This window comes from Salvia hispanica, chromosome 1, assembly GCF_029641045.1.
Source record: "Salvia hispanica isolate PSC_SH4W2 chromosome 1, Shi_PSC_v1, whole genome shotgun sequence".
Taxonomy (NCBI): domain Eukaryota; kingdom Viridiplantae; phylum Streptophyta; class Magnoliopsida; order Lamiales; family Lamiaceae; genus Salvia; species Salvia hispanica.
The window spans coordinates 33041384-33068893 of record NC_142692.1 but is presented as its reverse complement, the minus strand read 5'-3'; the positions used below and the strand labels follow the sequence as shown (position 1 = coordinate 33068893).

Sequence of the window (27510 nt, the reverse complement as noted above, 5' to 3'; positions counted from 1 at the left end):
TTAAAAATGTTTCCAAATGCGTCGTCGTTTAGCACAGCACCATGCATAGGGTTTAGGGTTTATATCCCCCTTTCCTAAATTATGTTCTCCCATGTATATGATTTATTTCCTTTTTAAAATAAGTTTCCATAATATGGAATTAGGCTCTGTTTTACTTATAAATATATGAAATTAGCTTATAAAATTGGATTGAGAGCGTTTGATTTTCGCAGAAACTTAACGAAATAATCTGACTTGAGTCTTAGATTGAGAGAATTGAGAGAGTAGTATTAAACAAACCCTTCGATTAGTCGTATTAGTCCACTGTAGTTGTAAAATTTCACCGGAAAAATGAGGATTACGATAAAGGGAGGTGTGTGGAAGAACACAGAAGATGAAATTCTCAAGGCTTCGGTTATGAAATATGGGAAAAACCAATGGGCAAGAATTTCTTCTTTGTTGGTCAGGAAATCGGCCAAACAGTGCAAGACACGCTGGTATGAGTGGCTGGATCCCTCAATCAAAAAGGTATGTTGATATTTTCATTTTTTTATTTAATTTTTGATGTGAATTTAGGGTTCATTGATCCCTCATAATCTGATTGATTGTTTTTATGTTACTAGAGGGTTTCCTAGTTTTAATTTTTTATATTTGATTGATTGTTAATTCTATATTGCTGTTGGTTTGTTATATTATCTGTTTCAGATGTTGCACATTAAATAGAAGTATTTCATGTGGAAAACCAATTTAGGAATCTTGTAGTAGGCAATTTGTGCATAAGAATTGTTCTTGAATGTTATAGTTTCCATCTTTATTATGTTGATAGCTTTCATCATTTGTGATTCGGAACTGAACCACTTCCTTCCATGGCATTGCAGACTGAGTGGACCCGAGAAGAAGATGAGAAGTTATTGCATTTGGCGAAACTGATGCCTACCCAGTGGAGGACGATTGCCCCTATTGTCGGGCGTACTCCATCACAGTGCTTGGAGAGATATGAAAGGCTTTTGGATGCAGCCTGTGCCAAGGATGAGAACTACGAACCTGGTGATGACCCGAGAAAATTGCGTCCTGGAGAGATTGATCCTAATCCGGAATCGAAGCCTGCTCGGCCTGATCCTGTAGATATGGATGAAGATGAAAAGGAGATGCTGTCTGAAGCTCGGGCTCGGTTAGCCAACACTAGGGGTAAGAAGGCAAAAAGGAAAGCCCGAGAGAAACAGCTTGAAGAGGCTCGCAGGCTTGCTTCATTGCAGAAAAGAAGAGAGCTTAAAGCTGCTGGAATTAACCTTCGCCATAAGAAGAGAAAGAGAGGAGGAATTGATTACAATGCTGAAATACCTTTTGAAAAGAGACCTCCACCTGGCTTTTATGATATTGCTGATGAAGATCGACCTGCTGAATTAGTCAAGTTTCCAACAACGATTGAGGAGTTGGAAGGTGAAAGAAGAGTTGACAAAGAGGCTCGATTGAGGAAGCAGGACATCGCAAGAAATAAAATAGCAGAGAGGCAGGATGCTCCGTCTGCAGTTTTGCAAGCAAATAAACTCAATGATCCTGAGCCAGTTCGCAAAAGGTCCAGGTTAAATCTCCCAGCCCCACAGATTCCTGACCATGAGTTGGAGGCAATTGCTAAGATGGGAAGTGCTAGTGATATTCTTGGGAATGAAGAACTTACAGAAGGAAACGCTGCAACACTTTCTCTTCTTGCAAGTTATGCCCAGACTCCGAGACATGGCTTCACTCCAGGGAGAACCCCTCAAAGGACTCCTGCAGGCAAACAGGATGCCATTATGATGGAAGCAGAGAACCAGCGGAGGTTGACTTTGTCTCAGACTCCGTTGCTTGGTGGGGATAATCCGATGCTGCACCCTTCAGACTTTTCTGGGGTGACTCCCAAGAGAAAGCATATTGCAACACCAAATCCTCTAATGACTCCGTCTGCTACTCCTGGAGGCCCTGGTCTCACTCCCAGAATCGGGATGACACCCACACGTGATGTATATGCTGTTGGTTTGACTCCAAAGGGAACTTCAATGAGGGATGAGCTGCGCATAAATGAAGATATTGATATGCTTGACAGTTCCAAACTGAGACAGTCTGATTCAAAAAAGGAACTCATTTTTAGTCTGAAAAATCTCCCACAACCCAAGAATGACTACCAGATAGTTATTCAGCCATTGGCTGAAGAGGATGAAGAACCTGAAGAGAAGATCGAGGAAGACATGTCGGATAGAATTGCTAGAGAGAAGGCTGAGGAAGAAGCAAGGCAACAAGCATTACTCAAGAAAAGGTCAAAAGTACTGCAGAGGGAGCTGCCAAGACCTCCTGTGGTTTCGTTGGACCTCATTAGAAACACTTTGATGAGAGCTGATGAAGACAAGAGTTCTGTTGTTCCATTAACTTTAGTTGAGCAGGCTGATGAATTAATAAGGAAGGAGCTTTTGTCTTTGTTAGAGCATGATAATATTAAATATCCCCTGGACGAGAAAGCAACAAAGGAGAAGAAGAAAGGAAAACGTGCTGCAAAAGAGAATTCTGTAGATGTGCCAACAATTGACGAGTTTGAAGAAGATGAGCTGAAAGAGGTATGTATGCAGTTCAAATCGTATATTTGATATATTTTCCTGTGCACTTTGAATTTTGCTGGGGTTTCATATTGACTTTAAAGATTTTTTTGCTTTCACGACTAATGCTATGCAAGAACATTTGTTAAGCTTACTGTTGTGAACATGTTGCTTTGTGTTATCTAATAAGTTAATTAAATCTTTGAAATAACACCTTTTGTGTGGCACAAATTGGTCTCACGATTCTGTTTTAATGCTTAGATACTTAATGATCCTTGTGATAAGTTTGCTATTATGCTCCTACGGCAATTTTTAAGTGTTTGATTGATATATTTAAGTAAGTTTGCAGAATTATGCTATACTATGTTGATGACTTGATGGCTTTCTGGAGATGAAAAATTGTTTCATATGCTTCTTACTAGTATGTCTTAATTTTCTTGTAAGCAACTTGAAATTATTTTTGTATAGAGGTGGTTTTCTTCTGGGTCTTTCATTCATATCTTTGTCACTCTCAAGTCCTACCGTGTTGTGTATAACTCAAAACAAATTGAATTGCACTCACATAAGATTATTTGATTATGCAGGCAGATAAACTAATAGAAGATGAGGTCCAATATCTACGTGTTGCTATGGGCCATGAGAATGAATCTTTTGAAAGCTATGTGGAAGCACATAAAGCATGCTTAGATGATATGATGTACTTCCCTACACGTGATGGCTTCGGTCTAGCAAGTGTTGCCACCCATGCAGAGAAACTTTCCTCCCTGCAGAATGAATTTGAACATGTGAAGAAGAAGATGGAAGATGAGACTAAAAAAGCACAACGGCATGAGCAGAAGATTAAAGTTCTAACTAATGGTTATCAGGTATGATATACAGAAACTCTAGTAGCCGACAGTCATGAGAGGGTTTATGATATTTGTTGATCGGACAGTTTCAGTCGCATGATACGTGAATGGAAATCACTATCTATAGCTTGTGTGCATTGGTGTTCAGATTTCAGAATCTTTTTCTTATTTGACATATTTGTTTCAATCAATATTAGATTCTTGGTTTGTTTGTATGATAGTATATGAATTGTGTTAGATATCTGATTTCTAACTTAGTTTGTTTCTGACTTATCAGATGAGGTGTAACAAACTTTGGGCACAAGTGGAGACAACCTTCAAGCAGATGGACGCTGCGGGAATCGAGCTAGAATGCTTCCGAGCTTTGAGTAAGCAAGAAACTCTAGCGGCAACATACAGGATCAGCAACCTCAGGGAAGAGGTTCAGAAGCAGAAGGATCTCGAGCGCACTTTACAGAAACGGTACGGTGATCGGATGGCTGAACTAGAAAGAGTTCAGCATTTGGTAAATGCACATAGACTGCAAGCAGAAAGGGATATTGAAAACGCTGCAAAAGACAGCGACACTACCATGGATGCCATTGACGTAGCATTGCAAGAGTCCGATGCAGCTGAAGCAGCTGTCACCAAGGACACAGTCGAGGTGGAATCGAGATCCAAGGATGAAATGATGTTGCAGAAGAGAATGCAGCATCAACCAGTGGTGAGTTGCAAGTAGCAGAGGAGAATGCAGCATTATCCACTGGTAAACCTTTGTAATTAAATCCCAGAGAAAATGAGCCTTGGATGGGACACTGCCGTCAAAAGAAGATAGCTGAAGTTTCGATCTTTGAAATCTGGAAAAAATCAAGGTTTTTTTTTGTAGTGTAATCAACAGATATATGCGTGACAAACTAGTGTTAATTCTGGATAAGAAATTGATTAGCATTGTAAAGAAAATTTTGACTATATAATCGGATTTGAATCTTCAAAGTAAATCTTACTGAAAAAAAAGGATGTTCGGTTTCTAAAGGGGTGTTTCACTTTTAGTTCACATCTCAAAGTTCTTTTTAAATAATTGTCATATAATCTTTTGCTATATAGCTTGTATATTGGAATTTATTCTTATAGTTAATTGTAATGATTAGGGAACAAAATAGCTCTAATCAACTTAATCTCAATGAATCATTACAAAATTATTGATTTTTTTATGTATATATCGACTTCAAGGTACCTAACAAAATGCCACATGTTGTGGGGCTGTTTGGGTTGAAAAATGAAGGAAAACAACAATGCCAGATAAAAGAATAAAACCCAATTCCGTGGAAAAATAATACACGAAGGCACTTGTAGTTTTGAACTAGTATCTTTATTTTACTATACTTACCACTCGTATTTATATTTAGTGACTAAAATTTCCCCGGCTTGAATACATATGTAATGTAAGGATTTATTGTTTAACAAACACTTGTATGCGCGCATCCTCCTCCACCGCAGGCTCGGGTCAAATTCGGATTCGGGTCGGGGTTGATTTTATTCTATTTGTTGTATCGTCTCTCGAATTTTGCATTTGTCAATCCACTCCACCCTCCTAGTTTCCTTTTTGCATAACCTTTTCATCCCATTTATTATTATAAATATAGGTAGTCCATTTCTCCCTCTCAATCAAATTTCAAGATCTTCTCCAAATTACAAACCATCTCTCAATAACACACACACACACACACATTAAAAATGGCAAAGGAGATGGAAAAGAACTCTCTTCACATAGAGGCGTCAACAGTTGCACTTGAAAACGGCGAAGCAAGCAAGGATTTCGACGACGACGGCCGTTCCCCAAGAACCGGTACTTCCACACACAACACACAATTAGTTAGTTTAGTCTAGTTTAGTTAGTCAATTAAGTAAGGGAGTTAATTTGGAGATGAACTAGGGACGGTGTTGACGGCAAGCGCACACATCATAACGGCGGTGATAGGGTCGGGGGTGCTGTCGTTAGCATGGGCCATAGCGCAGCTAGGATGGGTGGCCGGTCCCGCCGTGCTCGTGGCCTTCTCCCTCATCACCTACCTCACCTCCACCTTCCTCGCCGACTCCTACCGCCACCAAGGCCGTCGCAACTACACTTACATGGACGTCGTCCGTTCCCACTTAGGTATGTTAGTCATTCACTATCACGAATTTTTGTCAAATTCTGATTAGTCTCATGCATCTACAAAATAATACTATCAAAACAACATTACTTAATTAAATGGGAAATAGGAAATAGGAAACAAAAAATAGTTATATAATAAAATAATTGAAAAAAATTTAAACTTTGCGACTAATATTTCATTTGCAAACTTTATTAAATTGACGACCATTAAATACATATTACTATCTCTTTTTCATTCATTCATTCATTAATTTCGCTATTTTCCAAAGAAGTGATGTTACATTACCAATGAATCTTTGTGAAATGAATTAGCAATAAATGTGATTTAATTTGTTTTGTTTTATAATTGGATTATGTATGTGTGTAGGTGGTTACAAAGTTCAGCTATGTGGGGTGGCTCAGTATGGGAATCTTGTTGGGGTCACTATTGGATACACAATTACTGCTTCCATTAGTATGGTGTGAGTATCTATATACATATACGTAGTTAATGATAAAATACTACTTATGTTTGATTATGAATTTATGATAATTGAAATGTAATTTGTAATTAATTAGGGCTGTGAAGAGGTCGAATTGTTTCCATAAGGAGGGGCATGAGGCAGCATGCTCAATATCAACCTATCCATTCATGGCTATATTTGGAGGGATTCAGCTTGTTTTGAGCCAAATACCTAATTTCCATGAGCTTTCATGGCTCTCTATCGTTGCCGCGGTCATGTCTTTCGCTTACTCCTCCATTGGCTTCGCCCTCTCCGTTGCTAAGCTTGCAGGTATCTCTCTATAAAAGCAATAGACGAAAAACTGCTTATGTATTACTACTCTGTTGCATGGCTCAAGCGTTGGTACGACATCAAAGAAAAATGTACCTCGAGTGATGGCTAATTCGCGGTTATAAATCTGAATCGGCCATGACTAATTATTTAAGAAGCAGCCAAGATGACGCAGTTTTCCTTTAGAGTCGGCTGAAAACGTTATGGCTGCCTTGATTTGTAGAAAAAATTAAAGAAGAAGACTTCATACAAATGAAACCATTATTATATGTCCCCCGAAATCATATTCTGAATCCGTCACTAGCCTATTAGAAACATCCTAATAATAGAACATTAGCATGGTCAAAATCATTCTTCTATCCTAACGAAATGTGACCGGCTATAACTGAGAGATTATAAGTTTGAATTTCATCGATATCCCTTGACACCATTTGTTTTAACAAAAACTCTATATTTCAAAATTTATTATACAAAATTGATTAATTTAATTATTATTATTTTTTTGGAAAATAGGTGGTGGAGGGCATGTGGAGACAGGCCTAACAGGAACGAGAGTAGGAGTGGACACAAGCGGCTCAGAAAAGTTGTGGAAAAGCTTTCAAGCCATTGGAGACATTGCTTTTGCCTATGCCTTTTCAACCATCCTAATTGAAATCCAGGCAAGTTTCTTTTTCATTCCCTATTATTTCAATCCAACTTAATTACGTAACTAAATATTCCATTTCTTCACGCTAATTTTGCTCCTAAATATCAAGATATTTGATTACATTATAGTACCTACCAAACCTATATATTTTCATGTGCTGTCCACATGTATTTGATTGATTTCTAGAGGTTAATAAGACAAAAATATTCAACACATTCGGCTTCATGGTTGAATTTTGTGCGACTCATGTTTCTTTATCTTTTTTCTTTTGGTTGTGAATGGTACATTTGTTAAGGGACATTATTTTGTAAAAATAAAATTTAATATGGAAGAGTTCAAGAATATTATAAAGTGAAACATACAAAATAAGTGACACATGTCACCTGTAGCTATCATATGTTTTATATACTTCCAATAATGGCAAATATACAAATTTAAAGATATATCCACATTCACGGTCATGTGTTTTTACCTAAAATAAATAAATATGTACCACATACTTTACAGCCTATACAATAGTCTTTAATTTAGATCCAATTTTTTAAAATTTCTTTTTTTTAATTGGTTTTGTAGGTGTTGCAATATGAATATTTTATTCAATAATCATTTGAAATACTAGGTTAATCCTAGAGGCCAATTTTAGGGAGACGAGTCAACAAGGGATAATTTATCTCAATCTTAATTACTCATCACATTTTCAATAATTGTCATTCATTCCATTAAATGAGCTTTATTATGTTTGAACAGGACACACTGAAATCTCCACCCCCAGAAAATGTGGCGATGAAGAAGGCTTCTCTTGTAGGTGTGTCAACCACCACCCTTTTCTACGTCCTCTGCGGCTGCCTCGGCTACGCCGCCTTCGGAAATGACGCTCCCGGTAACTTCCTTACTGGGTTCGGCTTCTACGAGCCCTTCTGGTTGATCGACTTTGCCAACGTGTGCATCGCTGTCCATCTCATCGGAGCCTATCAGGTAGCACAAAAGAAACCATCGTCCTTTAAAAATAACAACTATTTCCATTTTCGTCCATCCTTCAAAATTAGTTTATTTTAGGAAACATTTTTCTAGCTAATTGTGCATTAAAATTCGTGGCGTTTCAAAAGTTGCTATTTTTAAATGATGGATGGAGTATAAGCCTATCTATCTCGGATTTCATTTTATTAATGCCCGTCGTATCATTTGCGAAACAGGTGTTCGCACAGCCTCTGTTCGGCTTCGTGGAAAACCGGTGCAGGCAGAAGTGGCCGGAAAGCAAGGCCATCACGGAAGAACATGCCGTCCGCGTTCCCCTGTGCGGGGTCTACAACTTCAACGTATTCAGATTAGTGTGGAGATCAGTGTACGTGATAATAACATCACTGATTGCAATGATCTTCCCCTTCTTCAACAACTTCCTCGGCCTCATCGGGGCAGCCTCGTTCTACCCGCTGACCGTGTACTTCCCCACAGAGATGCACATTGCGCAGGCCAACGTGCCCAAGTACTCCTGCCGATGGGTGTGGCTGAAGATCCTCAGCTGGGCTTGCCTGATTGTGTCCCTCGTCGCGGCAGCCGGATCCGTACGGGGGCTGGCTGCCGACGTCAAGACATACAAGCCTTTCCAGAGTCAAGCTCATGAATAAAAAACATGTAGAATATCAATCAATGAGTTCAACATCCAAACACTACTTATTTACCTACATTTCACCATTTAGTCTCTGTAAAGATCAATCATCAAACATATGAGAGCTATAATAAAGCCTATGATACGAGGATCGGAAATCAATCAAGATATGTATCAACGCGTTGTCTGTTGAATATACAGCGATAAATAGACATGATAAACAAGCATGTACATATAGTACATATAATAAACAAGCATGAGCAGATAGGAAGCTCGGTTCGGATAATTTGCATTGATACAACAACAGAGGTTGGGTTGATGGTTTGACTTCAGTAAATTTGTATGTATCTGTTACGGACGTCCTCCGTAACAAGTCCGGCATCTATCTCTGGTGGTGATTCTGAGTTGCCGGCGGCTCTCGGAGCTCGGCGGCGGATTGAGAAAACTGGCGAGGGAGGTTATTCCCGTCGACAGAGAGATTAATAACTGATGATTGCACGTTCACTTGGGCAAAATATTTCATTACTCAAATAACTTAATGAAACAACCCTATTTATAGCCTAAGGACCCTAGGGTTGGTTCGACGTACCTAGACATTCGGGAAAGAACCAACGAAGAAAACCCGAACGGGGCTTATATAAACGCCCGACTCAACGAAGATTACAAAATAGAGTTTTACAAATATTAAGATAATTAAACTAGGAAATGAAAATGCATAGCTGTTGCGTCTACTTTGCAACGAAGTCTTTATACTTTCCGGGTGGCTTAATATTCTTCCGTGGCCTCAGCTCCCTTGTCGCCTTTTTGCTATTCTCTCTCTGATCACTCGCATCGCCCTGCTCTGCCTCCGGCTCGTGGTCTATACCCTCGCTTGTGCTTCCTTCATCAATATCCTCTGTTTCGTTGGTTGTGTTCCTAACAGTATCACAACACTCTCTTTGCACCACCATCCATGGAGTAGATTCTGAAAAACAACTAGTACATATTAGTGACAGGTCATAATAATATAGTAAAAGCATTGAACTGTCTGTGAAGAACAAAAGGAATACCATGATATCAACGATTCCGGGCTTCCATTTCGCAAATTACAAATGCCTGAATCAGACTTTGTGCAGCCTCAGTCTGCTCGGGAGTCCCGGAGATTATGATCATGGTTTCTGATGCTCCGTCTTTAGGGTCGGTGATGGTAACTTCTGCATCTGAAATCTGACAAGAGAAAACACGAAGCACAAGAAAAATTCAGTAGGTGTGAGCTCTAACTTCGTCCGATGAACCAATTTATCTATCCAAATATACATGTAGGTGTATATATAGGATAATAGGAGAATGATCAAATAAAACCATCCTAATTTTAGTAATGATGGTACACGGAATTGGTAGTGTGGAATTGGAGCTTTCAATTCCAAATCCAATGTTTCCAAATCCTCCAATTCCACAATTTGAATTCCATATAAAAAATAGTGGAATTCCAAATATTTACTTAAATTACACACGCATTCTTACACACACACTGCACACATTCACAGACACACACGCGCACATTCTTACACACACACACTGCACATTCTTACACATGCGCTGCACACCCTTACACATGCACTGCACACATTCACACAAACACTGCAAACATTCAATTTTTTTAAATTCAATTCATTTCCTTCCTACTCAATTTCATAGATTCCAATTCTGTGTACCAAACGGAAGCTAACCGAAACCAGTGTAGCCCATAGATCTTGATCGTTGGATGATCTTATTTGATCATTCAACGGAATTATAGTATTTTATGCTTTGTTGAGCATAAATCAATGCATACCTCGCGAATTTGACTCAGGCATCCACCTTCATCTCCGTAAATAGCAGGAACAGTGAAGCTTGGAACAACAACCTCTACAGTAGTGCTTGTGGTAGCAGGTTGCTGATCATCACGTTCATGTGGACGGAAGCCGCCTACTGGAGGAAGGCCCACAGGACCATCAAAATTGTTGGATGGGGGAAATGCACCCCTGAAGAAATGCTTCTTCAACCTTGATGTTATCTGCATAAGAGCCTCTTGAACTGCTCCAAGGTCTCCACTAACCTAGAATTGCATACGACAGAAGCAAAAATAAAGGTTACATTTACATAAAAGTAGATGGAACTGAAGATAAGAGGGATGTCATGCATACCTGAACAACTTCCTCATTTTCCGAAGCATTCTTCGGAACCTGGTTTTTACTGAGAATACAGATGTAAGCTCCACTTGACTTTCTCATTTCAGAAATCACTGAACCTCTTTTACCAAGAAGACATCCAATTTGATGAGAGGAGACAAGGAGTTTTGCGACCAAACTTTTATCCCTGCTTACTGGTGCACACCTAAATATTCTTGTTTGCACGCGAAGAACGCCATCTTGTGCGGGAGATACTGCATCATCTGGGTGCTACATCAAATGGAAATCAAACATGATTTTTCGCCTTACATTTATTACACGAAAGTACAAGGAAGGAAGGAGAATGTTAAATGTGAGAGATGTAAAAAAAGAAATAAAGAATTAAAACCATACAGCAGGACCAGATATGGTAATGATGCGATCTTCTGTTTCGCCTGTACTAGCTACGACCTTGATATCACAGCCAGATTCATGTTGAAGAGCTCTAATAATAGAACCTCCCTTTCCAATTACACCGCCCACCTTTTCCGCATTACACAGCACCCGGTAAGTTATAACCACAGGAAACCTATCCCGTCGAGGAGCACCAAAGGAATGAGATGACGGGCCAACAGGCTTGTTGACTGGGAAAGGATCCCAATACTTGGGAATACACTCAAGAAGTTTCTGGGAAACAGATAGAAGAGCTTTCCTGATGGCATCATGAGTACCAGAGATCTGCAAAAGAATGTGATGTCAAAATACACTCAATTCATCAAGCCTAAATGGCATTCATCGCATCATGCTGTAGCTGACAATATATTCAAGTACATTTCGCACATATATGCACACAAGGGAATGGATGCGCTAAATACAAGTACCTGAACCAGGTCATCAGAAGAAGATGCACAAGAAGGCACCTTATTCTTTGGAAGAATTTGTATAACCGCTCCAGTTTCAGATGTCATTTGTTTCATCACACTGCCAGATCTTCCTAACAAACGGCCTACTTGACCAGGGAAGACAAGTAGCCTAACATGTGAAAACGGTCTTTTTCTTTCTTCTTCACCTTTCTTTGTCCCAGCCGCGACCATTCTATTAAATACAGCTAACAAAGCTTTCTGAATAGCTGAATTTTCTTTTTCCTTATCTGATTTAGAGTGATCGACTCGAACACCATGCTCTTTGTTGCCGTCCCCATATTCTTCAGGGTTCTCACTGGAGTCAGGGATTTTAGTCTCCCTGTCTTCATCCTTAACCTGCCCGCTCACCATTTCCTTACCTTTATCTAGAACTGCTATGGTTATGACTCTTTCATTACACTCAGGGACTTTTTCCTCAACACAGACTTTTGCTCCAGTCGCTTCGCCTATTTGAGATATGATGCTGCCATCTTTTCCAGTAATGACGCGAATTCTGGAAGCTGGCCAAAGTACTCTTATAACCTGTCTAGATGATGCATTAAATGGTGCAATGACGGAACCTAAAGCTTCTGATTTCTGGAACTTCCTTCCACTTCTTACATCTGTAAGACTTTGGTCGAGTGGCCTCTTAGCAGGTGTAATTTGAGATGACATCCCTCTAGATTCTGTCAAGAATGTTAATTACATGAATATCACAAGAGATAAATATTGCAAAGACAACAATGAAATGTAGAGTAAATGAAATTTGATGGTTCATTGCATATTAAGGTAAGATCCAAGTTAAACAAATCAGTTTATGATTGAATGCATCTGCTAAGTTGTTTCACCAAATATCTTAGTAAAACGCTAAACGACAAAGAATATCTTTGCAACGGTTAGACATTGATGATATCGCTACGCGACAAAAGAATGATAACAATGTCAACTAGCCCTATTGTTCGAAAAATTCAATAAAGTTCCAGGATATACGGGAAACATTATTACGATCTCACAACATACAACATATAGGCACAATTTAGGGATTTGATCACAATTGCCATGATATCCAGCAGATTGATATCCAGTATTCCATATAAATCAATCATTTACCATTCTTAACAGCTTAATGATCCTCCAACACGTGTCAAACGAAACATGCTTCCGCTATTTTCAACGATACCCGATAAACACATTGCATGATAATGTGGGACTAATCGAGCGTAATGGCCAAGATTCTAGCCCTACCATAAACATTTAAATCAACTGCAAATCTAAACACAAAAGGGAAAAAAAAAGAAGAGGGTTCTAAATCCAAACATGAAAGACCAAACTGAAATTTTCTTATAAAAGGAAAATTAATCAAACAACTTGCATGCAGCTTTCTACACAATATGGATTCTTCCATCTCTTAAAATCATTTCATACTTCATTCACCAATAAAATATACTCCATAATTTATCTTGAATTCCCACGGAAACGCACAATTCAACTGAAAACATGAGTCCAGCAGCATCAAATACATCAATGGCCATAGGTTGATGAACGTGCATAAAAAACTCGCTTTCCAATTCAATAAACAAAAATGCAAAGATCTGCGTTTTGCAGGCAAAGATCTGCTCCAACTGAACAAGCAAAGGCAAACGAAATTTAGTTTTTTTTGTTTTAAGTTTCTAATAAACCCTATAAATTAAGTAGAAACGCATGCAGTTCCGATTTCCAAAACACATTCTCATTTTTCATGTTTTAAAGCTTTGACGTTATGTTGAGTGATCACTGATCTTGCTTTGAGCATAGATGCAAATTTGGTCTAAAAATTAGGGCTTTATAAATTGGGGAAGATTCGGATTTGACCTTGACGACGGGTGGTGGAAGTCGACGATTAGTTACGGCGAATGGTGAGGCAACGCGACTGCGAATGAGCTGGCTTTGTGAAGACGGCTGCGATGAAGCTGGAGAGGGGCTGTTTGGTGCAGGCGGTGGTGGAGAGCGGAGGGATGATGCGGCGCGACGACAGCAGTGAAGGAGCTAGCATTAGACGTAAGTGATACAGAGATATATATAGTGTGTTTTTGCAAGGCATTTATTACTCTTTGCCTCCAACGATAGTTGGCAACTCAGATTTTGAATGGAAAAAGTTGAGTATGTTTATTCTGTTCTATTTTAAATTGAATATTTTTTATTTAACATCACATTTTTATTGAGATCGAATAAAGTAATAAAAAAAAATTGAAGTGATGTTTTTATTTTAGTAAATATAGGGGTTATTAATTTTTGGCACCATATGATAACCCGCACGAAATTAATGGGTTTGGGTCAAAGCTTATTGGGTTCGTGTCCTTATCAGGTCGACCTGTTAAGAACACGAAAATTTCATGTCGTGTTCGCGTCGGATTCGTGTTACCCGTTAAGAAGTAATATTATAATATTATTGTTTTAAGTATTTTAAAAATTATATTCTTTTGGTTGGATTTTGTTGAATTTTGTTCCTATGAATCTATTTATGTTGTTGTTCATAAAATCAGATTGTGTAATTAGATTTTACGTTTTTAATTAGACTCTTAATGATCAAATTCAAGGTTTTGTAATTTAAAAAAAATATATTTATTACTCCCTCTATTTCATAATAGTGAGATCATTTTGTCATTTTGATACGTTACATAATAGTGGAGACAAATTTTTCATTTTAGTAAAAGTCACATTTTTTCTCACTTACTTTACTCTTTTTTTCTCTATTCTCTTATAATCTCTTTTTATCTTTTTTATTTCCTACTGTATTTTTTATTTACTTAATTCACTTAATACATTTTTTCTTAAATCAGATTCTGAGGAAAAATATCTCCACAAAATGAATAAAGTATTTAAGAAGATAAATGGATAATATACCTTATGAGTCGAGCAATATACATTTTCAATTCACCGCTCATCTTATTGGAATTGCTCTGGCGATGATAATTGTTGTTTATAGAGCAAATTTTTTGAGTCTGGGTGGCCTGACCCAAATTAAGCCCATCAAACCTTTGAGCATTTTAGAGTGGGCTAGCCCAGCCCACCATAGGGCCCGGTGTATTTTTGTCAACGCTACTGGACAAATACATTATTTACAAAATTTGTTTTATTAGTTACAGTATTTGAAATTTAATGAATGTTTGTTATGGACTGGCTTAATTTGGCAAGACCCAACGACAACTAATTATGAAAGCATGATAAACTTTAATACTCCCCCGTTTCACGCTCAAATCATTTCATTTCCTGCATTCGTTTTAAAAAATAATTACTCCCTCCGTCCGGCATTAAGAGTCCCGGTTGAGTTGAATGCGGGTTTTAAGAAATGATTGAGTGTGTAAAAATTAGAGTGTGTGATAATGGAATGTGGGATCCATTTGCATTATTATTTGTTTTATTCTTTGGATGTGTTTTTACTTGTGTTTTTTAGTGTTGTATTTTATAATATTTTTATTTAACTTTCTATGGAAATGACTAACCGAGACTCCTAATGCCGGACGGATGGAAATTGTCAACCGGGACTCATAATGCCGGACGGAGGGAGTATAAATATATAGTACAATCTTACCAAACACGAACTCATATCAGTTCATTAGAAAATAATTATAAATATATAGTACATCTTACCAAAACACTCACTCATATCAGTTTATTAGAAAATAATTATAAATAATTATCAGTTTATCCACACAAAACTAAAACTTTATTAACTAGCATGATTAATCTCAACCGAGCTTATGAACAACTTTAAAGTGCATGGGAGTAGTATTTACTTAACAAGATTATTTAATTACTAAATTTTCAGAATATTGTCGGAAAATGTATAATTTGATGTGTATGCTTAGACCTTAAGCACGTTACAATATCATAGAGTCATGCCGGCGGCATATCACTGTATGTTTGTTTGTAGTAGAGTTGAGTTCCAAATCATTTTTAAGATTTGTTCAATTAAATAATTGCACATTTAAATCGTGGAGGAATACATCATAATAACATGGTAGATCTACCAAACTATAGGAAAAAAAAATTATATTTATTGTTTAGTATAGTAATATTTACTTTACAAAGATTTATAGTGTATTAAAGGCGTTTAATTGTCAAGAAAAGGTAATGAGGAATAAATAATTAGACAAGAATTGTTAATAATTATCTATATATTGTAGATTCTTGTTGAGCTCTCTTCCAAAAAGTCTTTTTTCTTTCTAGGAAAAATGAATTACTGCATCCACTGATCCCTTTCGATGCTTTTTTAGATTCTTATATTTTGCTACATTGCCAAAATATTATTTAAATTTGGTGAAATTCTGTTTCGTTCCATGATTTTATAAATCAATTACAAAAACTATAAAATTTTAATTTGTAGGCTACATGCAACATTTTATTAATGTATCTCTCACTTGATCATTTTTTCATGAATATTCGTGTCTATACTATCAAGATTATCGATAGTGTCAGCCTGAGTATTTAAAGATTTTAAATATTTTTTGTAACATTTATTATAAATATTTTTTGTAACATTTATTATATTGATATATAATTCCAGCCACAGGCTTAAAACTTAGAATCCAGATCAAATAAGTCCCACTTACAGTCTTACACTTTAATTTGGAAATTCCATCGAATAAATAAAGACTCGGATAATATGACAAATGTTCCAATATTAGTCAACTGTACGTGACAAAATGTGCATTATTTGATCAAGTTGGCAGTTTTTATTTATTTACATGGACGATGGTACTATTATACTGTGGAAGTGGGGTGTAGGTCCAAAATTGTCACAAATAAGTGGAGTAATTAAGTTCCCTTGGATATGGACCAGCATTTTATTCAGATATTATTATGCATCGTGCCCACTACAACGACATCAACTTATAATCATACATTCAAACACGCATCAATTTATCGATAATTATATATGCGATACCTATCTACATATTTGGCTAATCTATGAGCATCCATAAATTTTATCATTCGAAGTTAAAAGGAGAAATAAATAAATTAAACTTTGATTTTATGAAATTTGCATAAAATATGCTAATACATGATTAAACTAGAATAGTTGATTCCGCTCTAAACCTTAATCGAAACCGTTTCGAACTGCATACCACTAGGGGAAAACAAAAATTTACTTGAAAACCTAGAAAAAAAACTATGGAAAATTGCCGATTTTGAACAAAAATCAGAACTACCCATTTCCCAATTAGTTGGACTGATAACCGTTCTACTTTCTGCGAAACTGAAACCGAAACCGGAGAGCATAACCCCGATAACACTAGCTACTAATAATTGTGAGGTAGTAGTAGAATAAAAAATCCATAAAAATGAAAATGAACTAAACATAAAGAATCCTAGAAAATGAGCAAATGTTGGTAGCGTGCATGAGAATATAAGTAGACATTGTGGGAGTGGTAGCTAGATATAAGTAGACATCAAGAAAGATATTCCATGTCCCATATACAAAGAAAAATGGAAGACTAGAGAAAGCTCCATATTGTAGGCTTAGTAAACAAACACAACCATATCTCAAAAACTATAATGATATCCATCGATTCGTTTAAAGCGAATATAAAAATACATATGATGCTAAAAAGATAAGGTACAACACGAGAACCATGTGAATACTTATTCATAATCCATCAAATATTATTTTAATATGACTCATCATATTTAATTTGCATTGTCACTTTCTCTCTCTCTCACACACATATATTATTTGTGATAACACCATAATATTGGACTATATTATAAAGCTACTACATTAACTCTGAAATTTAATACACCTCAATTTTTCAAGTTTGACGGATAACTCTCTATTTTATGTTATCTTATATATGGCCAATTTTAAAAATTCGGAATTAAGTAATTTTTCAAGAATTTGAATTAAGTTGAGATTTGGAGTGTGAAAAATTAATGTCATGTATCCTTTAATTTCATTCATGGAATGTAGTTGGTGTTCCAATTTCTCACTATCATTTTCATCGACGGGGAGTTGATTGCTATCGGAGGATGGAATTGGCTTGTTTGGAAGTGTTACGTTTTCTTAATTTTATTGTATGAAATTTTTGTATTTCATTAGAAATGTCCCAATTAATCAAATTAAATATTATCATTCCAACCCATTTGTCATTACATGCCAATATGCCAAGCATCATCCGTCCTAATTACTTACTTAAATTGATTTGTTTAAGAAATTAAGAATATTAATAGGATAAGGCTAGACAAGTTTTTATTTGCTTGATTTGATTTCGATTTTATCATCAATCTTTAAAAACGGCGATGTAGCTAATACTAGATCACTACGACTTGAAGATTAATTTTGATGTATAGAAAATTGAATATTGGAATTATTTTGGTAGTTTTGAATTGTTATATGTGATAATGTAGGTTAGGTTCAAGGTTCATGTCAAGCAACGGTGGGCATAAAATAGAAGCTTATAATACTTGGTAATCGGTACGCACTATATTAAAAAATGAAGGAACGAATTTACCTCCAATTCCATCAAGATTTGATCGAAGGAATTTGTTGGATGAGTAACAATTGAAGCTAATTTAGTGTATGAATAATCATTGTATTGTTTTTGATCTATAATATATTCATTGTAGTTGCAATTTTATTTATTTAGTTTTTTGAATTTTTAGAATTCTAAAATTTAAAATACTAGTACAAAATAAAAACAAAAATGATAAAATTAATGAATTAAATTGTGATTGAAAACAAAATGAAATTGATCTGTGTTCTGGCTCACAAGTTAATTTGATAACTTTTTTGAGTTAACACTCAAATTCTTGACCCTATTGGTAAGTATTTGAAAATCATTAATTCTCCATAAATCGTTATACGGTTTATACCCACTCAAAATTATGTTTTCAAAATATATTGTCTAGGTGAAAGGTTCATGTCAAGCAATGGTTGTACAAGTACCCATAGAAAAAAGAGTCATTAGAGCATCCACGGAGACTTTAGGCCAGCCATAGGCCAGTCACTCTCTCTCCCTGCCATGTCAGCAACACTAAAAATCCATCTGTCACATCAGATTTAGGCCAGCCATAGGTCAGCCGCAATAAAAATAATTCAAAAAATACTACATTTACGGAATTAAAATTACGATTAAATTACGGAATTAAATTTACGACACATATACGGGAAAATTAATTCATTTCATTAAAAAAAAGTACAAAGATTAAAAAAAAAATACATGATTTTTTTTTTAAAAAAAGGGCTTCCACACACGAGCCCCGCCACTCTCTACTCCTCGTCGCTGTCGCCGCCGTCCTCGCCGCCGCCGCCGCCGCCACCCGGGGTATCTGAGCCCACGTCGGAACCACCCACCAGTGCCCTCGAGGCATTCAAATCCACCCGCATGTTCTCGAGCATCGAGTGGAGAAACATCTTCTCTGTGGGGTCAGTTGCGGCCCTCCACTCTTGGAAGACCTTGTACATCCGTGCCTCCGTTTTTTGACGCGAGAATAAGGTGTACTCGCGTGGGGGGGGGGGGGTGCCGAGATGGCCTCCTGGGGCGATAGGGGGGATCCTCCCCTCACTGCCCGTTGCGCCCGCTTTTGTCCAACCGGGTGAGGGCGATGAGCAAAGGATGGAGGGGACTGAAACTCCTCAGCATCCGGGGGAGGTCGTGGGATCCGCCGCTGCTGCCGCTGTAGTCGCCGGAATAGTTCAGCCTCTGTTTCTTCGGCCACCCAGCGTTGCACCCCGCCCGGAACTTCTCGGAGTCCTTCAGCAACACATAGCATTCCCAGAAGTGGAACTCCTTATACTTCCCCGGCAAGGGGAACTGACTCTCCGCTATCCTCCGGGCGTCCTCCTCATTCTGCCCACTAGTGAGCTAACGGAGGGCGTTGGCGTACAACCCCGAAAAACGGCCGACCGCGGCCCTGATGCGCTCCCACCCCTTCCGGCACTCCTCCCCGCTGAAGTCATTCCCGTGCGGGCAGTTCCTCCTGTAGGCAGCTCTAATCTTCGCCCACATGTTGACGACCCGCTGGTTGTTTGCAACCAGCGGATCGTCGCACACCGTCAACCATGCCTTGGACACCCCGCCGTACTCATCCTCCGTCCACTTTCTCCGGGCGGGGGTGTCGTCAACAGCGGGCTACGACGACTCGCCGACCGCCTTGGCCTTCCCCTTCGTCTTCTTCTTCTTCGCCGCGGTCCGCCCCGCTGGAACGGGAGTGTCCGGATCCCCGAGATCGATCCCCATGTCATGCAATGACAAAAGGTCATCGCCAGTGAACTGCGTCTCCACTTGGGTCGACGTGTGAGACGAAGCCGTAAAAAAATCCAGAGAAGGACGATAGACCGTGTCCCCCCCCGGTGACCCCTGCATCCCGGGATGCATCCCTCCCTGCCAGACAGGCATCATCCCCATCATCTGATGCATCATCTACTGCTGCATCGGGGGCATACCTCCCCACCCCTGCCTGCCGCCCGGCATCCCCCCCTGCGCTCCAACCATCATCCCCATCAACTGATTCCAAGGGACGTTAAACCCTGGGCCCATCTGGCCGCCCCATCCAGATCCCACGGGTACCGTGGGAGTCTGGGATCCACTCGTCGCTGGACTGGACTCGTTGTTGTGATCCATCACTCGATGATGCTCTTGTACAGAAAGTTAGAGAGAGAGAAAACTCGTTAAAACAAGTGGTGCAAATGAAAATGAAATTAAAATCGCGTTTATATAGGTTTTCAAAAATTAAAAAAAAAACGAAAAAAGGCGCTGGCCAATCGGCACGCCACAATGGCGGCCAGCGCCAGCCAATTGGCCAGCCCACGCCGATTTTCTCGCCGATTTCGGGCTGGCCGCTTACAATGGTTCGGCTAGCCGACCGGCTAGCGACACGAATCGGCTAGCCGGCACTGTGGATGCTCTTAACTGCTTATTAGTACTTCCAACTAATTTGAGATTAATCAATTGCAATTCTTTCCACATTATCAAATTAGGTCAAAATTACCTAATAGTAGTAGTACTATAAAAAATTAGGCAGAAGACAGAGATAGATTATTAATTATAGATTTTCATAAATTATCTAAAATTAAGATATCTTATCATACATTTACATCTTGGTGATCTGTTATGGAACCAATATTAGACATGTATTTATACTCCCTTAGTCCCAAGTTAGTGATGCATTTCTTTTTGGTGTAAGATTTAAAAAATTGATGTTTAAAAATTAAATAAAGAGGGAATAGAGTAGAATAGAAATAAATAAAGAGAGTAAAAAGAAGAGAAAAAATTAAATTTTTTTCCAAAAGAAACGGAAAATGAAGCAAGTAGTTTGAGACAAGTAGACAACTCAAACGGGAATGCGAAGCAAATAGATTGGGACGGAGAGATAACACAACTTTCATGCTATGATTAAATGGTAGTAGACTAATATATCCGTAACTTTAAAAATCAGTTGAAGATCATAAAATTAGGATTTATTTGGAATCAGGACATCATAAAAAAATTCAATCTTCTACGTATCATATATTATCGATGTTTTTCAAACAAACAACGATGTTGTTTTTAAGAATAGACTGCATTCTTTGATCTACCATTGATGAAGTGCACAAGCATAATTTCTCGGACTAAATACAAATTAAGCAAAAAAAATAGTCAAATATAGTATAAATTTCTTAATATTTTAGCCCATTTTAAAAATTGCTGGATAACTAAAATTTGATTAATGTTTATTGATTTTCAGTAATATTAAAGCACAACGAAAGCTACAAAATTAAAATAATGAATAAATATTTAATTTAATTTATAGTAGCCACGTTAAGCAGCCACCTCCTCCGTTCTCTCTCTCTTCCCTAACAGAAACAATCAAACAACACACATGTATATAGATACAATATACGTATAGATACACACACATGATTCCGCATATTATTTATATGAGTATAATATATGTAGGACTGTAGGTGTTCGTCTTCATCGCTCCACACGTTGCATTTCAGCTTCTACACTACATAGCTTTCTCTCTCTCACTCTCCACAACCACGCCGTCTCTCCCCCTCTCTCTCTACCCTACCCGTTTCCTGCCTAAATCTCCGCTCTCTCGCTCCAATTCCAGCCCCATATTTCCACCCTTCACAAAATCTGACACTTGCTGCATTCGGAGAGACCCTCATTAACAAATAAATCAACGTGCACGAGGCGAATTTAACCAATCGGATTTATTTTTTTAATTACTGGCTTCGTTGGAAGAAGGGGATTGAATCTCGGCGTGTGTGTTTGAATAGTATACGTATCTACCTGTATATATCTATATTTAGGTAATCGGCGTTGGAGATGAGGATGGGTGGTGAAATTGAAGCCTACTGTAAAGAAGAAAACGACAAGGAAGAGATTGTAGAAGGAAGGGAGGTGGAGGACGAGAAAATGGTGGCGAAGATGAGGTATTCCGCGGCTGCGATCGGTGGAGGCTTTTCTCCGCCCAAGGCTGTCGTCGTCGGCTACGCCCTAACTTCGAAGAAGACGAAGAGCTTTCTTCAGCCCAAGCTCGAAGGATTAGCGAGGTAATTTCACGTTCCTATTTATATGTATGTTGAATTATGATTTTAACGTTCATCTCCAGAAAATGAGGATATTTGTTTGTAATTTCTGTTCAGGGGAATCATTTTGGTATAACTCTGTTTTTTGATTTTTTTTTTTCTTATGCATTAGCTATTGGAATGCTGAAACTGCTTGTGTTGAATTGATTCTAATTAAAACGCAGCCAATTTGAATTTTAAAATCGTAAGATTTGATCATGGAGAAATTTGTATATCATCTATTGTATCTGTTCATAACTGTTTGTTTTCTTTTCTACTCTGTGTTTTGCTGATATTTTCTATGGAAACTATTTTTGGGGGAAAATTGTGTTTATGTGAAATTTACGATGGAATCGAATCTGGTTATGGATAAAAGGAATATTATTTGTGAAGATATTCTTCATGAAGTCAAATCTTCAATGAGATTTTTTGTGGTGTGTGTTCAATTGGTGCTTACATCTAGGATATTATTGAAGCAATTATATGGTGCTTTGTCACTTTCACCTGTTTTCGTACTCTTCCATTTTCTAGTACTCTCTTGCTGAGTTGTCCTTTTTTGCCTGTCTTGGAGGGAATGGACGTTTGATTTAATATGAATGAATTTATTTAGCTTTCAGTGACAGATATTTTCACTTTCTTATCCCCTCGATGTCTTAAAATGTGTTAATTTTGTCCTTCTGTGCCTAGTAATGTAAGTGGATGTTTAAATTTTGTTGGCAAGCTCCATTTACAATCTAATGTTAATATCAGCTGTCATGATCTGTTCTTTCTTAACACTTAAACTATTCTCGGTCTATGCTAAATCCCAAGCTTTCTATGAAATTGATGAGTATCTTTCTGCTCCTATCTCATTTATTTTCTTGAAAGAAAATTTGAAGTATTTAGCAATCGTACCTTTCTGAACCCCGAAATAGTTTATGATTTGAGATTCACAATATGGAGTATCTGTCCTCTATTTTCTAAGCATATGAGAAAGAAACCACGATTAACACTTTTATACTTTTACTAGAGAACCGATTATTTAAATGATAATGGACCCTTTCATGAAATGAATCTCTAATAATTACGCAGTACTTAAACCACTATTAGCTAACTAAATATGGTTGTTGAAAATGCAGGAACAAAGGAATTCTATTTGTGGCTATTGACCTCAGTAAACCACTTTCAGACCAGGGTCCCTTTGACATTGTGTTACATAAGGTGAGGTTTCTGTGTGCCTTCTCGACCTTACTCAAAATGTCTTGATCTTGGAAAGCAAGATTTGTAGTTAATCTTTATGTTTTTCTTCTTTTCTTGTCATGCAGTTATCTGGAAAAGAATGGCAATGCATACTTGAGGTTTGTCTCATTATTCGAAGTCTCAGTCATGTTAAGATAATGTATAAAATTACTTGCAAGATTTAAAGATTAGAAAGACCAATTAGGCTACTTGGGGAAATGCACTAATCATGTTGGTGACATGGATGGACGTGCATTTTCTTTGACTGGTGGGCATCCATCAGTCCTCCACTCAACCCCATCATCCTACTACAATACTAGGCTTTGTAAGCTATAGTCATTTAATTTTGTAGTTTAGGCTTTGGAGCGAGGATACACCTCTCTGAGTGGTTGGTAATAGAAGTTATTAGAAGTTATCATCGCTTAAAGTGGTGGACTGTAATGAACTCATAGGCTTCCTTGTTACAAAATGCCAGATTGCTGCATGCTTTTCCATGCATATGTTATTACTAAAAAATATCAATATCGTTTGGACTTCTATATTACAGCATGAGCTGTGTACTTTTGTTTATGTATGATTATTCGATAAGTAGCTATCACTTTACACCCCGAGGGTGTGTATATTTAACTGAGGGGTTCATACCTGTGGATTTAAATTCTGAAGACAATTTTTCAGGGTCAATTATGATTCTTCCTTTTCACTTTTTGCAGGATTATCGTATAACACATCCTAACGTCACAGTTCTTGATCCTCCTGATGCCATACAGCATGTGTACAGCCGCCAGTCTATGCTCCAAGTTGTTGCCGAGCTTAATCTGACAGACCCGTATGGTAATCTTTTATTGGCATGCTATGTATACATAAGGCTATGCTTTCATTTTGAGCTCTTTTCCTTCCTTGGTTGAAGAATTATTAAGGATGTCACAAACAGAGGAATAGTTCAGCTTTTGCAAAATAACTGATCTCCCATGTCATTTTGTCTTACAGGAAAAGTGGGTGTACCCGAACAGTTGGTTATCAAGAAAGATTCATCATCTATTCCGGATTCTGTGAATATGGCTGGATTGCGGCTACCGCTGGGTATGTCCCTTTTGACATGCTTAAAGTTCCCTATCAATCAGCAGTTCTAGGGGTAGCTGTTATCTTTTGGGACTATTACAGCTAACGTACCAAGTACCAACACACATCCGATACATAAGAAAATTTTGAACTGGTTATGGATGCTCTGACCAGCACTACTTCTTTCTATATACTACTATGTTGTGATAATGAAAGATATTTGTGCTTTGGCTATTACTTGGATAATGTAGTAATCAAATTGTATATATATTTTAGTGGCAAAGCCGTTATTTGCAAAGTCACATGAGCTGTCTCTGGCGTATGATGAGTTGTCCCTCCAAAAGCTTGAGCCCCCACTTGTTCTGCAAGAATTTATTAATCATGGTATGAAATCATAGTTCATCTGGTTTCTGGTTTCTGTTACCTATTCAGTGGCTAGCATGGAGGAATGTGTTAACTTCCTCTAAATGTTTTCCTTTTGTAATTCAGGGGGCGTACTCTTCAAAGTTTATATTGTTGGAGAAGCAATAAAGGTACTCAGACGTTTCTCGTTGCCAGATGTCAGTAAGCGTGAGCTGAAATCGAGTGCAGGTGTTTATCGTTTCCCTCGAGTATCTTGTGCTGCTGCATCTGCTGATGAAGCAGACTTGGATCCTCATGTTGCCGGTAGGTGGACTTGCAATCTGTGAAACAATCCATTTGTCTTCTGTTTCCATCTTCGAATATTTGATGTTTTTTGTTACTATCTTCTGCCTTTGATAAATTTATGACAATATATATACCAATTGGACTAAAAGCACTTTATTTCTGCAGAGCTCCCTCCAAGACCGTTACTTGAGAGACTGGCTAAAGAACTACGACACCGGCTGGTAGTCTTCTTGCCCATTTTGTTCTTGAATCCGTTACGCAAGTATCTTTCGATTTTTCTTCTTCACTCTTGCTTGCTACTTTCTTGAGTTCTAATCCTTGTGCCCCCGAAACAGGGTCTCCGGTTGTTTAATTTGGATATGATTCGTGAGCATGGAACTCGAGACCGTTACTACATAATAGACATTAACTATTTTCCAGGTATATAACACCCCAGTCAATTTATCTTCTTTCCACTGGATTAGATAAGAAGTTCTCTGCCTCCAGAAACGTAAAATACACACACTAACACGATTTCTAAATGCTTGTTGCATCTGGCAGGATACGGGAAGATGCCCGAATATGAGCATATTTTTACAGATTTCCTTTTGAGCCTGGTTCAAAGCAAATAAAATGTCTTAAAACACGAGAAGAGACTTCTGAAAGATGTATAAACGATGCTCGTGCTGCACAAGACCCAAAGCAAAACCATATTAATGGTGTCATTTGAAGTGCAAAGGATACTGAAAATCTGTTCCCTTCCTGACTGATCCTAGGCGAAGGTTGTCGCTTCAAGGGAAATCGTCTCGTTGCTTGACGGAAGCCTTGCCCAGTTTCTGTTCATTTTTTCATGTGTTTTTCATACTTTCACCACATTGTATGTTTTGTGATGGGGTGGTAGGTGGTGATTGTGAGTCTTGATGCTTAAATCAAGTAGCCAATCCCATCTCCTTTGTAAATCCTTCTTTTAAAGAAGCATCATGTAAAGTCTCTTTATTGTTAATTTAGCTTTTCATCGTCTCATTTCTTTTAGTACTCTTGAGCTGAAACTATGCTTCACAATCAAAATTTCAATGTAAAAGTGAATTGTTTATGCACGCAATTAAGACTTTAGTGTCCTATTTAATCTTTAATTTGAAGAGGCGAGGATAAAATAATCTCCGACCACTACATCCATTTTGGACTTCATTTGTCCTTAAAATTTAGACTAGTTTTACCGAAGTCAGTCACTCAAAATTAAAACAAGTATACATATAGAAAGTTTTAATAAATAATAATCTTACATTTCTTTTATAATATGGACCTTACAGTCCACTGACACTCCTTTCTTTAATAAATAATAATCTTACTTTCGCTCCCTCTCTTAATTTTTTCCATCTGTAAACTACTTTATCAATTGCATATTAAAACTCGTGTCATTTGCAAATTTATCAATTTTTAAGGACGGAGAGAGTACTAGCTTGATCATTTGGTTATTGAGCGAATTATTAGGAATTTATGTTATTTATTAGTACTAATTTTTGGAAATTGAGAAATGGATATATTCTCTTCCTATGTGTGGTGATCTATTTAATTTCGTTTCATGAAAAATTTGTCTACCACTTTGTAAATTGTAGTAATTATCTTCGTTATTTAGCATATACGCCATGTTTGGTTGGCGGGAAAGTAAAGTTGGCAAGGAAAATGATTCTTGGGAAAATGAATCCCGGGAATATGATTCCTAGTAACATTACTTTCTTGTGTTTGAAAAATATCAAGATTTTAAATTTATATTTAATTTAAACGCCAAAATAAAAATATACTTATTATTTTTTATTTATTAAAAAGAATAATATTATAAAAATTTTAATAAATTATTAATTATAAATAATATTAATTATTATATAATTATATTTATTATTACTATAGATAGTTTAAATATGGATTATCCATCATAATATATAATAATATTATAATTATAGTTACATTGGAGTATTATACTCATTTATTATAATAATAAATAATTATTATATTATAAATATAATATTTACGGATATTATAATTGAATAAGTTTATAAATTCAAATTGCACTATGACTTTATTCATTAATTATTAATTTATAAAATACAATAACTATTATTTATTATACAATTTATATTACATAATTATATTTTAATTATTAATAAATTATTAATTACTATTATGAATTATTATAAAATATAGTTATAATTATGATAATTTTAATTATTAATTTATAAAATATAATAATTATTATTTATTATACAATTTATATTATATAAAATATTTCAATTATTAATAAATTATTAATTACTATTATGAATTATTACAAAATATAGTTATAATTATGATAATTTTAGTTATAGTTATTTATTATAGTGACATTAAGTATGATTTATAATTTTAAATTATTTTTAAAAATTTGTAATTAATAATAATAATAATAATAATAATAAAACTATACTATATTGCTTAAATATGTAAGAAT

The 27510-nt window shown here is 36.9% G+C and overlaps 4 protein-coding genes across 4 annotated transcripts; 3 read left to right on the top strand and 1 right to left on the bottom strand.

The window, feature by feature from the left end:
- The first annotated feature begins 29 nt into the window (after positions 1–29).
- Positions 30–4405, top strand: LOC125222232 (cell division cycle 5-like protein). Its single transcript, XM_048124739.2, has 4 exons — positions 30–507; positions 858–2567; positions 3131–3412; positions 3672–4405. The coding sequence occupies exons 1-4, from the start codon at positions 331–333 to the stop codon at positions 4110–4112; spliced, it is 2610 nt and encodes an 869-aa protein (XP_047980696.2). The 5' UTR covers positions 30–330; the 3' UTR covers positions 4113–4405.
- Positions 4406–4948: 543 nt separating this feature from the next.
- LOC125222236 (amino acid permease 6-like) lies at positions 4949–8715 on the top strand. The gene is made up of 7 exons (XM_089064798.1): positions 4949–5219; positions 5307–5528; positions 5896–5989; positions 6087–6301; positions 6815–6960; positions 7695–7922; positions 8141–8715. Exons 1-7 carry the CDS (start codon positions 5108–5110, stop codon positions 8570–8572), a joined length of 1449 nt encoding a protein of 482 aa, XP_088920924.1. The 5' UTR covers positions 4949–5107; the 3' UTR covers positions 8573–8715.
- Positions 8716–9107: 392 nt separating this feature from the next.
- LOC125222234 (RNA-binding KH domain-containing protein RCF3-like) lies at positions 9108–12259 on the bottom strand. The gene is made up of 6 exons (XM_048124741.2): positions 11564–12259; positions 11097–11420; positions 10719–10973; positions 10367–10630; positions 9603–9759; positions 9108–9517 (listed from the first exon to the last, which is right to left on the bottom strand). The coding sequence occupies exons 1-5, from the start codon at positions 12257–12259 to the stop codon at positions 9610–9612; spliced, it is 1689 nt and encodes a 562-aa protein (XP_047980698.2). The 3' UTR covers positions 9108–9517; positions 9603–9609.
- Positions 12260–21402: 9143 nt separating this feature from the next.
- On the top strand, positions 21403–26048 carry LOC125222238 (inositol-tetrakisphosphate 1-kinase 3-like). Its single transcript, XM_048124746.2, has 10 exons — positions 21403–22106; positions 23240–23321; positions 23426–23458; positions 24050–24170; positions 24327–24419; positions 24675–24782; positions 24888–25064; positions 25212–25267; positions 25382–25466; positions 25587–26048. The coding sequence occupies exons 1-10, from the start codon at positions 21880–21882 to the stop codon at positions 25655–25657; spliced, it is 1053 nt and encodes a 350-aa protein (XP_047980703.1). The 5' UTR covers positions 21403–21879; the 3' UTR covers positions 25658–26048.
- The last annotated feature ends 1462 nt before the right edge of the window (positions 26049–27510 follow it).

What these genes read in the sequence shown, in the direction of transcription:
- LOC125222232 (XM_048124739.2), top strand. Translation starts at nt 331, where the DNA reads ATGAGGATTACGATAAAGGGAGGTGTGTGGAAGAACACAGAAGATGAA. An exon ending in AAGAAGATGAGCTGAAAGAG is followed by an intron (nt 2,568 to 3,130) that starts GTATGTATGCAG and finishes TTGATTATGCAG; the next exon opens with GCAGATAAACTAATAGAAGA. An exon ending in TTCTAACTAATGGTTATCAG is followed by an intron (nt 3,413 to 3,671) that starts GTATGATATACA and finishes CTGACTTATCAG; the next exon opens with ATGAGGTGTAACAAACTTTG.
- LOC125222236 (XM_089064798.1), top strand. Translation starts at nt 5,108, where the DNA reads ATGGCAAAGGAGATGGAAAAGAACTCTCTTCACATAGAGGCGTCAACA. An exon ending in CGTCGTCCGTTCCCACTTAG is followed by an intron (nt 5,529 to 5,895) that starts GTATGTTAGTCA and finishes GTATGTGTGTAG; the next exon opens with GTGGTTACAAAGTTCAGCTA. An exon ending in CCATCCTAATTGAAATCCAG is followed by an intron (nt 6,961 to 7,694) that starts GCAAGTTTCTTT and finishes ATGTTTGAACAG; the next exon opens with GACACACTGAAATCTCCACC.
- LOC125222234 (XM_048124741.2), bottom strand. Translation starts at nt 12,259, where the DNA reads ATGTCATCTCAAATTACACCTGCTAAGAGGCCACTCGACCAAAGTCTT. An exon ending in CTTCTGATGACCTGGTTCAG is followed by an intron (nt 11,421 to 11,563) that starts GTACTTGTATTT and finishes ATTCTTTTGCAG; the next exon opens with ATCTCTGGTACTCATGATGC. An exon ending in GCCTGAGTCAAATTCGCGAG is followed by an intron (nt 9,760 to 10,366) that starts GTATGCATTGAT and finishes TTCTCTTGTCAG; the next exon opens with ATTTCAGATGCAGAAGTTAC.
- LOC125222238 (XM_048124746.2), top strand. Translation starts at nt 21,880, where the DNA reads ATGAGGATGGGTGGTGAAATTGAAGCCTACTGTAAAGAAGAAAACGAC. An exon ending in TTGACATTGTGTTACATAAG is followed by an intron (nt 23,322 to 23,425) that starts GTGAGGTTTCTG and finishes CTTGTCATGCAG; the next exon opens with TTATCTGGAAAAGAATGGCA. An exon ending in TAATCTGACAGACCCGTATG is followed by an intron (nt 24,171 to 24,326) that starts GTAATCTTTTAT and finishes TTTGTCTTACAG; the next exon opens with GAAAAGTGGGTGTACCCGAA.